This window comes from Engystomops pustulosus, chromosome 4, assembly GCF_040894005.1.
Source record: "Engystomops pustulosus chromosome 4, aEngPut4.maternal, whole genome shotgun sequence".
In the NCBI taxonomy this organism is placed as follows: Eukaryota; Metazoa; Chordata; class Amphibia; order Anura; family Leptodactylidae; genus Engystomops; species Engystomops pustulosus.
The window spans coordinates 30,830,908-30,845,665 of NC_092414.1; the positions used below are offsets into that span (position 1 = coordinate 30,830,908).

General features: G+C 42.6%; 2 protein-coding genes across 3 annotated transcripts in view; both read left to right on the forward strand.

Annotated features, from left to right (window-relative positions):
* Positions 1-7,939, forward strand: part of LOC140126333 (leukotriene C4 synthase-like) — a 28,635-nt gene extending 20,696 nt beyond the window's left edge. For both annotated transcript variants that reach the window (XM_072145633.1, XM_072145631.1), the window contains 2 exons: positions 992-1,073; positions 6,290-7,939. In XM_072145633.1, coding sequence (XP_072001734.1) covers positions 992-1,073; positions 6,290-6,401 — 194 coding nt within the window. In that variant the 3' untranslated portion in view covers positions 6,402-7,939. The remainder of the gene's footprint in view (positions 1-991; positions 1,074-6,289) is intronic.
* A 6,226-nt stretch (positions 7,940-14,165) lies between these two features.
* Positions 14,166-14,558, forward strand: LOC140128428 (protein chibby homolog 1-like). The gene has a single exon (XM_072150134.1). The coding sequence runs from the start codon at positions 14,166-14,168 to the stop codon at positions 14,556-14,558; it is 393 nt and encodes a 130-aa protein (XP_072006235.1).
* The last annotated feature ends 200 nt before the right edge of the window (positions 14,559-14,758 follow it).

A 14,758-nucleotide genomic window follows, 5' to 3' on the forward strand; every position in this document is an offset into this window, starting at 1 on the left:
ATCCCTGTACTGTGACATCACTGTATGTATTAGCTCTGTACTGTGACATCACTGTATTAACTCTGTAATGTGACATCACCGTGTGAATTATCCATGTCCGGTGACATCACTGTGTGTATTTTTTGTTCTATGATCTCACTGTGTTGTTATGCCTGTATTGTCATATCACTGTGTGTATAAAACGCTGCCTGCAGATAGGACATTATGTACAATCTTCTCTGCTACTCCAGCTCTATAACATGCTGTCTGCAGATAGGACACTATGTACAATCCGCCCAGCTACTTCTGCACTATAACTTCTGCCTGCAGATAGGACAACATGTACAATCTTCTCTGCTCCTCCTGCTCTATAACATGCTGCCTGCAGATAGGACACTATGTACAATCTGCTCAGCTCCTACTGCTCTATGACATGCTGCCTGCAGATAGGACAACATGTACAATCTTCTCTGCTCCTCCTGCTCTATAACATGCTGCCTGCAGATAGGACACTATGTACAATCTTCTCTGCTCCTCCTGCTCTATAACATGCTGCCTGCAGATAGGATACTGTGTACAATCTGCTCAGCTCCTCCTGCTCTATAACATACATCCTGCAGGTAGGACAATATGTACAATCTTTTCTGCTACTCCTGCTCTATAACATGCTGCCTGCAGAGATGGGACACTATGTACAATCTTCTCTGCTCCTCCTGCTCTATAACATGCTGCCTGCAGATAGGATACTATGTACAATCTGCTCAGCTCCTCCTGCTCTATAACATACATCCTGCAGGTAGGACAATATGTACAATCTTTTCTGCTACTCCTGCTCTATAACATGCTGCCTGCAGATAGGACACTATGTACAATCTTCTCTGCTCCTCCTGCTCTATAACATGCTGCTTGCATATTGTACTGCATTTTAAATCTGACAGGTTCACTTTCAAACAATGTTTACTATAAAAAGAGAAATAGGCAATGATCACTTTCTCTACCTCTTGTATTGTAGGCACAGCTGCCGCCTGTGGGATGTTATATCTATACGCTCGCTATTGCTACTTTCATGGATACAGCCGGTCAGCACAGGACAGGTAACATTCATTCAGTGTATGACACAACCTCAATCATCCTGATCATTCCCCACCAGCTGAGCAGCGCATGTACTGTATGGTGAGGGGGGCGAGGCCGCAGGATTGGTCTTCTCATACCACTAGTATTCACTCCCCTATACATTTTTCACTCTTCATTGCATCCAATTGGTAAGATCAAAAACATTTTCTTTGCTCATTAATGTACTCAATGTGCTCAATAATGCCCATATTGACAGACGAAAAACAGAAATTTAGATATTTTTAAGTATTCAGCCCCTTTGCTCTGTATTTAGTAGAAGCAGCTTTGGAGCTAGTACAGCCAGGAACCTTCTTGGGAAGATGCAATGGGGCTCATTTGCTAAGGGTCTGCGGACCGCACAAACGTTGGATATTCCGATGTTTTCCGTTTGCACCACATTTAAAATGGGATTGTGAGCCTTAGAGCAAAGGGTCTGAATACTTATGACTATGTGATATCTCAGTTTTTCTTGTTTAATAAATTAGCAAAAATATCTGAATTTCTTGGGGAGGGGGTATCTGAAAAGATGTGATGCAGAGTGCACATTAATGAGCAAAAAAATATTTTTTTTGATTTAACCTATTGGCAGCAATGAAGAGTGAAAAATTTAAAGGGGTCTGAATACTTTCCGGACCCAATGTAGATTACACAGAGACAAAACTTCTATTCTAATACCCAGCGTTGCCCGGGATAGTAAATAACTACTGTTAGCTATTACAAAATAGAATGGGTTAAAAAAAAATATTTAGCACAAAAAAATTTCTTCTGAGATTTCAATGGCCCTGGAGGAAGCAGCTCTTGTTCTCATGTCTGTCATCCTTGCTTCCCTTTCTTTCAATTGGTCATTGGACCGCAATACGCTTTTCTCTTAGCATCTGATGATAATCGTCCAATTGAATTCCACTTCTTCCACTTCCACTTGTCTTTAATTGACAGTACATAAAACCTCACAGAATTAGTTCACTTAAGGTCGTGAGAGTTACATCAGCCTCTACAACAATTTTGGCAAAGCAGTCACCGCCCCTAACCACGCCCAAAACCCGCCCCCTCATGAATACCGCTTTGCGAGCTGTCAGATGATTACATTGTACCCTGCCGCAGTGTTAGCGTTGCTGGAGGTTACTTTAGTAAGCAGCTCCTAGTGCTGAAATTTTGGGTGACAGGTTCTCTTTAAAAACAGACCAAAAACGGGTTCAAAGCGCCATATGTGACCGCAGCCTAAGGTTCAGAAAGGGAGACTATCGGGTCGCAGTGGACCGCCCTCTGACAACTCTCCCCCTTCAGTGATTTTTGCTGCCACCACTAATCATGTATGAGGCTGACAAGGCACATTGCATAGATTATGCCCAAATACAATAGTACACTCACTAATAAATCAGTTAATTAAGGGAACTTCTCTCTTCTGTGTTCTGGAATGGTTAGAACACAAGAAGGTTCTTATTATAGGGAAGTTTTACTATCAAACAGAACAGTGCTTACAACCAAAGGGGTCATCATACAAAAAGGGTGACAAATCAAAATACTGCGTCATATGCTTATAATGCACTTCATATTTTACATATCTAACCCTAATTCAGGGCGTAACTTGAGGTGGTGCAGATGGTGCAGTCGCATTTGGGCCCAAGAAGCTTAGGGGGCCCATAAAGTGTCACATTCCCATATGAGAAGACTAGTACTATAAACCATACATCATAGTCGGGGGCCTGACACAGACTTTGCACCAGGGCCCATCAGCTTCTAGTTACACCACTGCCCTGATTGTAAACCAAGCACCATTACATCCTGGTGCGTGGCAGGATCCACTCTTCTTCTAGCTTCCTATGCCTTGTTTTTATGAAAATAAGATATTAACAGTTATGCAAATGAGCCTGAGGGGCTCCGGGCTCCATCACTCTAAAGCTACATGCACACAATCGGGGTGCAGAGGGGGGGGGAGGGCTGCATAGAAAGCCAAGCCGCTCACTGCACCGTGACCATCTTTTGTGGCCATGATCTGGAGCTGCCAGATTACGCCCACAATAAGGGTTGTGTGAATGTAGCCTGTATCGAGCCATAATATTGCATAATTCTTTGGTAAAAACAAGGACATAAGACGCTGAAAGTAGAATGGATCCTGTAATAGGTGGAAAACTCCAGCGTGTAAGTGTGCTTGGTTTACAATCCTTCATCCTGGTGGTAGATTGTCTTTAAATGTGTCCACATGCTACTTTTTTTTTTTTCAAAGCAGTTTATGCATTTTACACATTTTGCAGTAGGGGGCAGCATAGATCCTGTGTCATTGGTTTTTAACCACTTCCTGTGACTTTTGTGTTTTCAAAGTCCTAATTGCTGAACCATACAGCTTTGGGATGTGAATATGTGAAGTGCTGAGTCCTGATGGCAGATGGGACAACCTATTAACCTCCATAGACAAAGTAAAAAAAACCTACAAATGAACATGTCAATAATACTAGCTGTAGAAACGAATTGTTGCATTTTGTCCATTTTGCCGCAGAAGGAGTAAAGAAAAGTTAATCATAAAGAAGCCCAAAACGGGACTGCTGAAAAATAAAACTCATCACTCAATAAAACAAGTCCTCATGGAAAAAGAATAAAGTTATGACTGTTGAAATGCACAAATTAAAAAAACAAAGACGTAAAATGGACAGGTTTTTTTAGATGTCCTAGAAACTTTCTACTCTGTCCAGTGATACTTTCACTTTTGTTGGACAGTATTATATATATATATATATATATATATATATATATATATATATAAGTAAGTATATAGAGCAATAGTAACACACACTTTTCAGTTTGAAAATATATTTCGCCTGGATGAGCAACAGAGGACCAATACAATACTGTTCATTTCATGTAAATACAAAATCTTAAAGGAAATAAGATCACATCGGTTGTTTCCTGCAGCTGATCAGAATAGGAGCAAGTGGCGCCATTCTCAGTATAGAGGCTGAGCAGAGTCATTGCAGCTTAGTTCCCATTTAAATGAATGGGGTATGATCTGCACTGACCTGATCTGACCACTACACGGAGAACGGAGCTGTCTGCTTCCTGTTCCTTTTCTGTTATACTGCTGATCTGTCAGGTGGTGCAGTCACCAGTTTCCTTCTCAGTATTTGGGTCTGTAAGCATCAGACACTCAGGCTAGAAAGGCAGCTGGCACATCTGGGCATCTGACTCTCTTGGCACTGTTCACAATAATGCATTAGACTTTGCAGTGTTGTTGCCTTTTTTTTTTGTAAATTCTCTTCCTCCGGAGTCAGTGAGGAAAAACATCCCATCAGTCAGCCCCGGTCAGAGTGTTGTCCTCCAGACCCAAAATTTCCGGGCAGTTTCCTGTGACTTGTTTGTCACCGCAGGGTTAAGCTGTAAATTGGCTGCAAGCTGCTTCCTCGACACGTATGACAGAACTGTGACAGCGCGTGAGGGACTGACTGCTAATGGTAGTGTTGGTAATTGCCAATACTGGGTGCAAGTAGCAGTTTATAATATAGGCGATTTGGGCGTCTGCCACGGGCCCAAGGCTTCTAGGGGGCCCATGAACACTTGAATTTATCGTCAAGTTGGATACTGCCCTGAAGATATAAAAAAAAGAAGGACATCCATTCATGGTGTCAACACATACTTATATAAGGGTCCCTCCAGGACCTTTGAAGGTCCTCAAACTGCAGAACTAAAAGTGAACGTTGTCCCCCCTCCTTAGCCAACTGGTTTGATTCTAGTACCATATAAAGGAAGTAAAAAGCTAAATGCCAAAAATTGACATGTAACAGCCCACAATGTTCATACAGCCCACCCCTGCTCGGTGCCAGGGTATCTCTGGCACTCACACTGTCCATGAGAATGTTGGAGATGGGGGAGTTGGACAATTTTCCGAAACTACCATACAATTGAATGTAGTGGCAGAACTTCTTGTGATTGCACAATCACCTTGTTGTCTCGTATCTTCTGGTTGGTGCATAACCTAAAAAGACGGTATGACCCCTTTAATATCTGATTGGTATGAGCTGACCCCCTAACCATTAAGGAAATCTACCATCAAAATCCAGCGTGATAAACCAGGGACACTTACTTGTAGATCCTAACACTGTAACTGTGGTAACCTTCCTTTTAAAATCAACTTTTACAATTATGTGTGCTGCAGCTTCACAGACTATTAAACTGTGCAGAAGTACTCCGCCCACCACTTTCCACTATTTGCTGAAACTTTCACTGTTGTAGTGAGATTACAACAGACATAGGGAGGCCAACAAGAGACATTGGGGGTCATTTACTAAGGGCCCAATTCGCGTTTTCCCCGACGTGTTACCCGAATATTTCCGATTTGCGCCGATTGTACCTGAATTGCCCCGGGCTTTTGGCGCACGCGATCGGATTGTGGCGCATCGGCGCTGGCATGCACGCGACGGAAATCGGGGGGCGTGGCCGAGAGAAAACCCGACAGATTCGGAAAAACCGCTGCATTTAAAAACCGAAAATGTGTCGCTTGGGAAGCGCTTACCTTCACCTGGTCCAGCTCGGTGTATTCCGGCACGTTCAGATGATTTTCAGCGCAGCAGCCACCTGGTGGACGGCGGAGGAACTACCTTCATAAATCCTGTCCGGACCCAAATCCTGTTCAGAGAACGCGCCGCTGGATCGCGAATGGACCGGGTAAGTAAATCTGCCCCATTATTACAGCCTGTGAAGCTACAGTATGGAAGGGCTCTGGTAACGCCCCTAGAGCCTTCAGACTCATTAGCATAATATTAAAAGTTGATTTTAGAAGGAAGGAGGCCATGGATAGCAAATATAAGAAGATTACCACAGTAATGTGGATCTATGAGTAAGTGTCCCTGGTTTATCATGATGGATTTTGATGGTAGAATGGTAGATTTCCTTTAAGATACTGGCGGCCAGTCCTGCGAATAGGTAATCAGTACCACACCTTGAAGGGGAGCTTTGCTGCAGTAACGCATCACAGCCACTACATAGAGAATGGCGCTGTTCTTCAACCTTAGTTCTCTGTGTGGCTTCTAGAATTTGGGGCTGCCAAAAACTGCTGATTGTCAGAAGTTGTATGTGCTGGACCCCCACAGATCTCCTTCTAATATAAATACTATGGATAGGGTCAGTATATTCCTATAGGTCCCTCTATAAGCCAAACCATATAAATCCCCTTTATACATGTATTTATATTGTGTTTTCTCCTGTATAGGTTGGCTCCCATGTACTTTAATGCCGGCGTCCTCTGGGTTATGATCGGGCTTTCTGCATTGGGTATTCTCCATGTTCTAGTCTCCCATTACCTGGAAGTGGATATTCTGTGATACCGTCCGGTGGGAATCCAATGGAGAAGAGAACAAACTGGTGTATGCTTATAAAGAGAAGGGTGAAGTCACACACAGGAGAAGGTCCAGGACTTTACGATCCCCAACCTGTGGTGCTCCAACCTTTGCCCGCTGGGTGTGGTAGTTCTTCAGCTTTATGGACTCAGTCTAATATACAAGTGTCACAATATGAAGTCTACATGATCCTTTACAATTCACTATACATCACACCAGACTGTGCGGACATCTTCCCCTCACATGACCGGTCACCATCAAGATCTGCCTTCAAAAAGTATATTTTGGGAAATGTCCTCTTTAGCACACTTAGGCTATGTTCACACTTCTGTTCCTAATTCCCATCTTCTGGATCGGTAAGGAATGGAAGAGCGAATATAACGAATGCCAACCAATCTCATTAACTAGAATAGGGACGTTTCCACCTCCATTAAAGCGGTATTCCCACTAAGACAAGTTTCTTATATGTACTCAGGATAACAAAATAACACATTCTCTAGTTCACTGTTATTAACAAAAATACCGCATTTTACAGATATAAGTCCAACCTGTCTCTATCAGTCCTGTTGTACACAATTTCAGTTGCCCCTCGACACGACCCTGTAACTTCTGACCTTAGGGTCGGGCCGCCATCTTGGATTTGTGTGTGACAGCCATGCAGATGAGATTATTGTGTCTTTCTACTATGTGCCTGTAGCCCCGCCCCCTGGATGGAGCTTAGAGACACTCACTGATCACATCCTGTCAGCACAGGGTGAGGAGAGAGGAGCTACAAACAAGGAGATAAGTGATCCGGGGGAAGGGGGAGGCAGGCACATATCCGTAAGATGTAGCAGAGCTAAAAATGTAACAGTGTAAATGTCTGTCAGCCTCTGTGTAATCATCTCATGCAACTCTGATCTGTCTTATCTCTCCTTCTATGTGTCACTGTGTTAGTACAATATCAGAATCCAGATGAAAGTGTATATACACCTGTACCCTGATAATGTAGCCACATTGTCACCCCACAAAACTAGATGAATCATAATGTGTCTGCTTAGAGAGTCCCCGGCCACACCCTGGGATTTTACACTGAGCAGCCTAGGGAGTGCTAGGAGCTAAAACACCAATAACACTGAGTAACATTGTAAAGTAAGTGGTTAAAATGATCTTTATTGTGTAAACATAACTAGGGGATTGAGCTGTGAGAATTTTCTTTCGTGGGAAAACCCCTTTAAGTTGTCCAGCAATTTTCTGTGATGAAAAAACCTACATGTATTTATCTATACATATACATATGTAGCAGGGGTCTGGGGTTTAGCACCATGACAGTATTAATATAGCACTTCTTACTTATAAGCAGCTTGATAAACCTGCCCCAGTGTCTTTTTTGCTCATAAATAGGCACTAGGTCTTATGTTCAGGGAATGTCTTATTGTTCCATGTACAAGAATTTACAGAAGTGACCTTGTTGTTTGCTTGTATTGTTTAGTATAATAAATGGCCCTGATAAATACATGTGAATAAAAGCTATTTTTAATATTTGTCCATTTCACTTTTATGAGAACCATGTTTAGGTGTCAGGGGCGTAACAAGACTACTGTGTGCCCCGGTGCAAACGTAGGATCGGAGTCCTATATACCTAAATCCTTGCACATTATAATTAAGAATACACATATATTCTACATGGAAATACACACATGGAGGAAATTTATCATGCACCTGAATATGATAAAGGCTCCGCCTCCTATTGTACCTGGAGGCTGTGCTGGTGTATAATTGTACGCCAGACCCTGCCTGAATTGTGCTATTAACTGGCGACTGTTCAGCTGGCTACAGTGACTACGCAGGCGCGTTGCAGGAATGCCCTGCGCAGCCCCACACCACGACCAGCCCCGCTCCCTGGCTGGCTTAAAGGGGCTAAAAATCGCAATGTACGCCAGAAAAAAATTACACATACATGATATACACACTACATACACACATTTACACATACCATATATACATAACACTGATATACAGGTGCACATAAATATTAATACCCACATACCTGTACGTATTAATATACTATGAATATACTAAACATAAATATATACCAACAGTAAATCTACGACACACAAATATTTGCCAGGCAAGACTATAGCAAACACAATAAATGTACTGCACAGCAGAGCTGCCATCCGGCAGGTATAGACATTACTTACTGTATAAATCAGTTGCAGCTGCTCCGTTTCGCCCCCTAGGTTGGCCTGGTACCTCCTGGTCTTCATCATAGAAGACCCCCTCACATGTGACAATTATATTCCTTGAGATATAAAACAACAACTTCTCTTGCCCATGATTTATTGCTGTTAAATTTGTTGATCAAATGTTTCAAGATGCATGCAACACATATCCACACTGTGCTCCTAAAGTTAGCACAGTCACTTACAGTATAGTGCTCCTAATTATTTTATGTGTAGCACTCCCTAATTAATTCCTATGCAGTGCCAACACCCCCTTGTTATTATGTATCATAACAGTACTCCACGCTGTAGCCAGTGGCATAACTAGAAGCTGATGGGTTCCAGTGCAAAGTCTCTGCCAGGCCCCCGACCATAATGTATGGTTTATAGTAATAGTCTTCTCATATGGGAAAGTGACACCATAAGGGCCCCCTAAACCTCTTGAGCCCGGGTGCGACCGCAACCTCTGTACCCACTCAAGTTACGCCCCTGGCTGTAGCACAGCACCCCATCATTAAATAATATGCTGCACAGCAACTCCTCCGTAATTAATATGTAGCACAGTACTCCCAATTGTACAGCACACATCCTCATTAATGTGAAGTAAAGCACCCTCCATCCATAGCGTTCAGTAGACCCCCTGCCCTCCTTATCATTTTATGCAGAGTTCAGGAGCCCTCCCTAATTAATTAACACTGGAGTTCAGGATGGGTCTAGCTTTATTGATGCAGAGTTCTGCAGTTTCACCCCCTTATCAATTCAAACGGTGGCGCTTTATAACTTGTTTCTCTGCCTCGAAATCTTGTAATATTAAAGACAAACACACAATTGATTCTCTCCCTCCTTTGTGGACCCCCTTCAGCTCTGGAATTGGTCGCTCCATCTTTGACTGTGATTGTTATGCGGAGAAGATTAAGACTGCAATGTTCCCTGGACTGTCTGAATATTATAGCCCCTACAAGTCTGGAATTCACTTTTTACATATGGTACTAGAATCAGCTTCTTGGGGAACGGAGGATGGGTCCATTCTGCCTGCTTTCAATCTGAAGTTTAAGTTTAAGAACCTTTGGAGGACCTGATATGCCTCTTTTTTACATGTGTACAGAGAGCAGGAAAGTCTTTTCCAGTACAAAATTTGGCAGGTGGGCCCCCTTGAAGCCTTGGGCCCTGGGCTACCACCCAAACTGCCTATATTATAATCCACTATTGTTGTTATGTCTTTGGTAATCTTACATCAAAATATGTTTAGAATAAAACACCTACAGGGAGAAATATGTCATTTAATAAAGATACTATTCCGTTAAGTTTCATCTACATATTTTACGTAAAAGGGGACGCCCAACGAAAGAAATTCCTTTATATTTTAAGTGCCTTTCATTAAAGGGATTGCCCACCCAGCTAAATGTATTTAAAAAAGCAGCTTGAAAGAGTAACTGTAAATGTTTCTTCCACACAAATCAATAGCTGAAGGGATGTAATACAACTTTGTTATTGTTTATAATCTTTGTTACCTATACCCAGTAGTTTCTTTGCTATACCCCTCAGATTATCTCATTGCTGCAGGAGCTGCTTCCTCTGCCTGTGTTGATAAACTACATACTCCACAGCTTATCAGTCAATTTCATGGGAGGGGAGGGGCTACTGCACCCTGCTCACAGAGGAGGAGGTCATGGGACAGAGCTCTCTCTCTGCATGAAGCAGAGCTGGATGTGTTCAGAACTGTGGATACAGATGTCCCCTGCATAGAATAGTGATGAACAAGATCTTCCCTGTCCCCTATTAGTCCGTCATCCCAGTCTGTGATTTTACAGAACATTCTCTGTCTCTCTTTGTGTCTCATGCTGCTCCCCTCCCCCACATTGCCATCGGCAGTATCAGCTCTGTGCATGCAAAAGCTATTAACCCTTAGTGCTCACAAAGCACAGGCTATACAGTTCATGCACTAATGATTCCTACCAACTTACATATTCCCTGCTCCTCCATGTGATGGAAGCTGCCAGGCTGGTCACCATATACATCCTGTATGAGCACTGTGCAATGTTCAGTGGATTTACTTGTGGGAAACTAAATGGATTTAATGCTTAATTACTTTGAGAGAGAACACAAGGCATCATGGGATCTATTGGGCAAGCTAACTAGCCTCAGCTTGAGGGCGTAGACTGACAGACATTAGTCTCCGCCCACTTCACCTCTGGTGAGAGAATTTGCAGAACAGAAATTGCTATAATTTTGGGGATAAAAAGGGCAAGCAGCACAATATGGACAGCATTCTGTTTGTTTTGAAAGGGGGAATTGCATATAATAATTTGGTAAAATCATTATAACTTTACAGTTATGCCTAAAATATTCCATAGAACCATACATTGTCAACCACTCCTGATCCAAAACTAATCTGCTCATCATTCCACCTGCTGCCAGTAATGTTGACACTGACTACTGACCTCCGCAGCCAATCACTTGCCAGAGCACAGACCTCAGTGATGTGGACAGGTCACTATTACAGCCAGCGATTGGCTGCAGCAGATATTCATGTAGAACTGATCAAACTCCTTCACCTTTGTACAATGATAAAAGCCTCAGTTCTCCTAAAAATGTCTTTACTTTCAGTCTAAAAAGTTTAGATTACAAGAAATCAATGTTAGTAAGAAAACAGCAACAGCATCCATATTGTATAGTGGCATGATACAATATAACGGAGATTATGAGCAGTGAGGGGTTGAGACAAACCAAAAGATGCAATATCAGCAGTTATTGTAGTTTTTGGCACCACTGGTTGGAAATGGGCTAGTTGGGAAGTGATGTTCATTTCGGATTTCCATTTTATCCATTCATAACAGGACACACAAGTGAAAATAGATTGTGCAGTCACATTATTGCCACCAATTCTGGGGACCGGCAGTCAAATTAAAGGTGTAAAAAAGATTATTTTTTAACTGATGTTTTTTTTTTAATCACATATTTTTTTATTTGGTTTAAAATGATAGAGAACAGGACATTGGAGTGTTACTAGTTTTATAGGAGGGATTCCCTTCCTCCATATAAGATCTCTGAACTTATGGAACAGTTTATTTGGCATCCATACCGGGAGAGGATTATCTTTGCGGTTCACCCGACCAATCATTGTCAAGGGGAGTTTACACCAAGCCTTAATCTTAGGGCTCATGCACAGAAAAGTATGCCTGCCGCGCCGTAGCCTTGCGGGCATACGTCGGCGCAAGGGAGAAGAGGAGCCGGTGAGCGCTGCTCGCCCCTCCCCCTCCCCATAGAAAATACTAGCCACACGCTCGTCGATACGGCCAAAGATAGAGCAGGCTTTATCTTTTTGCGGCAACGGCTCAGAACGGTGAGCGCTTGTTGGTTCACCGTACCGAGCCCGTGCACCATAGATGTCTTTGGGGGAGGTATGTACGGCGGCAAGCTTGTGGCATACATACATCCCCTTGATGGTCGTGGGCAGGAGCCCTTAACATGGAATCTCGCCAATAACGGTTGTACATTAAAAGAATCAAACTCCTCAATTACAGCTGAGATCACTATCTGCAAATATTTGAAAGGGGATACCAAGGCCAGACCGATGTCTACTAACACCCGTGGGATGGCTTGCGGTGATTTCGGACGAACAACTGATTTTGTCCAGTTAATAAGTAGCCCAGACAACTCCCCAAATGTTTTAACCCCTTCCCGCTGCGGCCCTTTTTCGTTTTTGTGTTTTCATTTTTCACTCCCCACATTCAAAAATCTGTAACTTTTTTATTTTTCCATGTCCAGAGCTGTGTGACGGCTTATTTTCTGCGTAACAAATTACACTTCAAAATGTTGGTATTTAATATTCCATGCTGTGTTGGGAAGCGGGGAAAAAAATTCCAAATGCAGTGAAACGCATTTGTGCCGTATTCTTGTGGGCTTGGATTTTACGGATTTCACTATGCACCCCAAATGACATGTCTACTTTATTCTTTGGGTCGGTACAATTACGGGGATAACAAATTTATATCAGTGGGGCTTATTTACTAAGGGTCTTTTCGGGATTTGCGCCACAGTGACAGCTATTTAGAAGGGGATTGCGTTGCACGGGATCGGATTTTGGCGCATCGGCGCCGGGTTTCATGCAACAGAAATTCGGGGTGGGCCATCTGACGATCCGATAGATTCGGACTGAGCGCGGGATTTAACTTTAAAATTGTGTCCCAAGACATTTACATGCACTGTGAAGAAGAAGGTGAACTCCGGCAGACCTCAGCGGGGAAGCGACACGTGCAGGAAATCGGGCGCACAATCTAAGTGAATCACCACACAATGCATTCCAGTTGGACATTCTGGATTGGGGAACACGCCAGGGGCTAGTAAGTAAATGTGCCCCAGTAACTTCTCATGAAAATACAGCTACATTGATAGAAAAGTAAAATGTAAGGGCTCTTGACATGTGCAAAAGGAAAAACGCAAAAGTGGCTTGGTGATATAGGACTACCAGTAACAAAGTGGTTAAAAAGCGAACTCTTTTCCATTCCTCCCCAGAATGTTTTTTTTTTTTTACAGTACATTCATTAATTACAGAATCCATTAAACCATATAATCCATCCCACAAAAGACAAGACCTCCAAAGGCTATTTAAACAGATGTTTAAAATAAGGTTAAAAAACATGGGTGCATTAGAAAAGGGTTTTATGGTTTGAAAACACATCTGTCCACACATTGGCGCTCATTTACTAAGGGTCCGCACACCGCATTTCCGATTAGCGCCGTATTTAACAGGGGTTTTTGGCGCCCACGCCCAGTTTCATTCAACATAAATCAGGGGGCGTGGCCGTCGTACAACCCGACTGATTCGTAATGAGCACGGGATTTAAAATTCTAATTGTGTCGCAGACACACACTCACATACATCGGGAAGAAGAAGGTGAACTCCGGTGGACCTGAGCGGGGAAGCGACACATACAGGATATTGGGCACACGATCTTAGTGAATCGCACCGGACTTCATCCATGTCGGACAACGCACCTGGGGGATCGCGACAGGATTGGGTAAGTGAATGTGCCACATTGTATGTGTTATTGCAGCTTTGGTGAAATGGAGCGGACATATAATACCAGACACAAAACTTGCACCTCTATGTTTTGAGGAAGCCACTGTGTTTTCTCCAATAGTAGAAAAAACCTTTATAATAAAAGAATATTACAGTTCCAAATTAGAGGTCCATTCCTGATAAAGATATTATGGGGGAGAATTATCCGAAAGATCTGAGAACAAAACCACTCTAGTAGCTCATGGCAACCACTCACAGGTTTATTTTTATTTACTGCAGTGGGGAAATGAAAGCTGAGCTCTCATTGGTTGTCATGAGCTCTCTGGACACTTCTGATAAATTTCTCCCACTGTGTCCATGACAACAGAACCCCATGACCATACAATGGAACAATCAGTAGATTGCAGAAAGGTTGTGTCTCCAAAAACATCAGCACTAGTGTTTTATCTTCTCCATCGAGTTCCTTCAGTATCCTTTGTGCCAGAACCACAACCCCTACTGTGTCCATCGATACATTGCACCATGGTTAAGAACTGGTTCTTTGATTATATTATAAGCCGTCTACCATCTTACAAATTTAGACCTAAGAAGGCTCCTAGAAGAAAAGCCACCTCAGCAACCTCCTTCAACCATCTCAACCAATGTTCCAGAACCGTTGATCTTGGTCCACCAAGAGTGCAGTTACGTGATCAAATGCATCTTTTCGTGAATGGTCAGTGGATCACTGATGGTTCTTCTTTAGAAAAACTCAAAAACCAAGTTTCATTAACTGTTCTGGAAGAAAGAAACAAGATTTTGGAGGTGGAAAACAATCACTTGAAGATTCAGATAATGGTTCTTAAGGATATTCTCCTGGAAGCAATCCCCAAAGAGGAACTCAGTCAGTTGGACATAGGCCTTCTAAACATTGAATAGACATCAGTGGAAGACACAACTTCTTGGACTTGTTACTGTTACAATGTCTTAAAAATAAAACCAGCCTGAACACTATATATTACCTTGAAACTTTCAGTAATTATTCATACAGTACAATAATAATAATACAACTTTATAACACCTACCTAGATGTGGTAGGTTGGAAAGGACAAGAATTACTGAAATGACCAATGTCTGCA

Excerpts from the sequence above, each read along its gene's own strand:
- LOC140128428 (XM_072150134.1), top strand. The coding sequence starts at position 14,166 with ATGGTTAAGAACTGGTTCTTTGATTATATTATAAGCCGTCTACCATCT.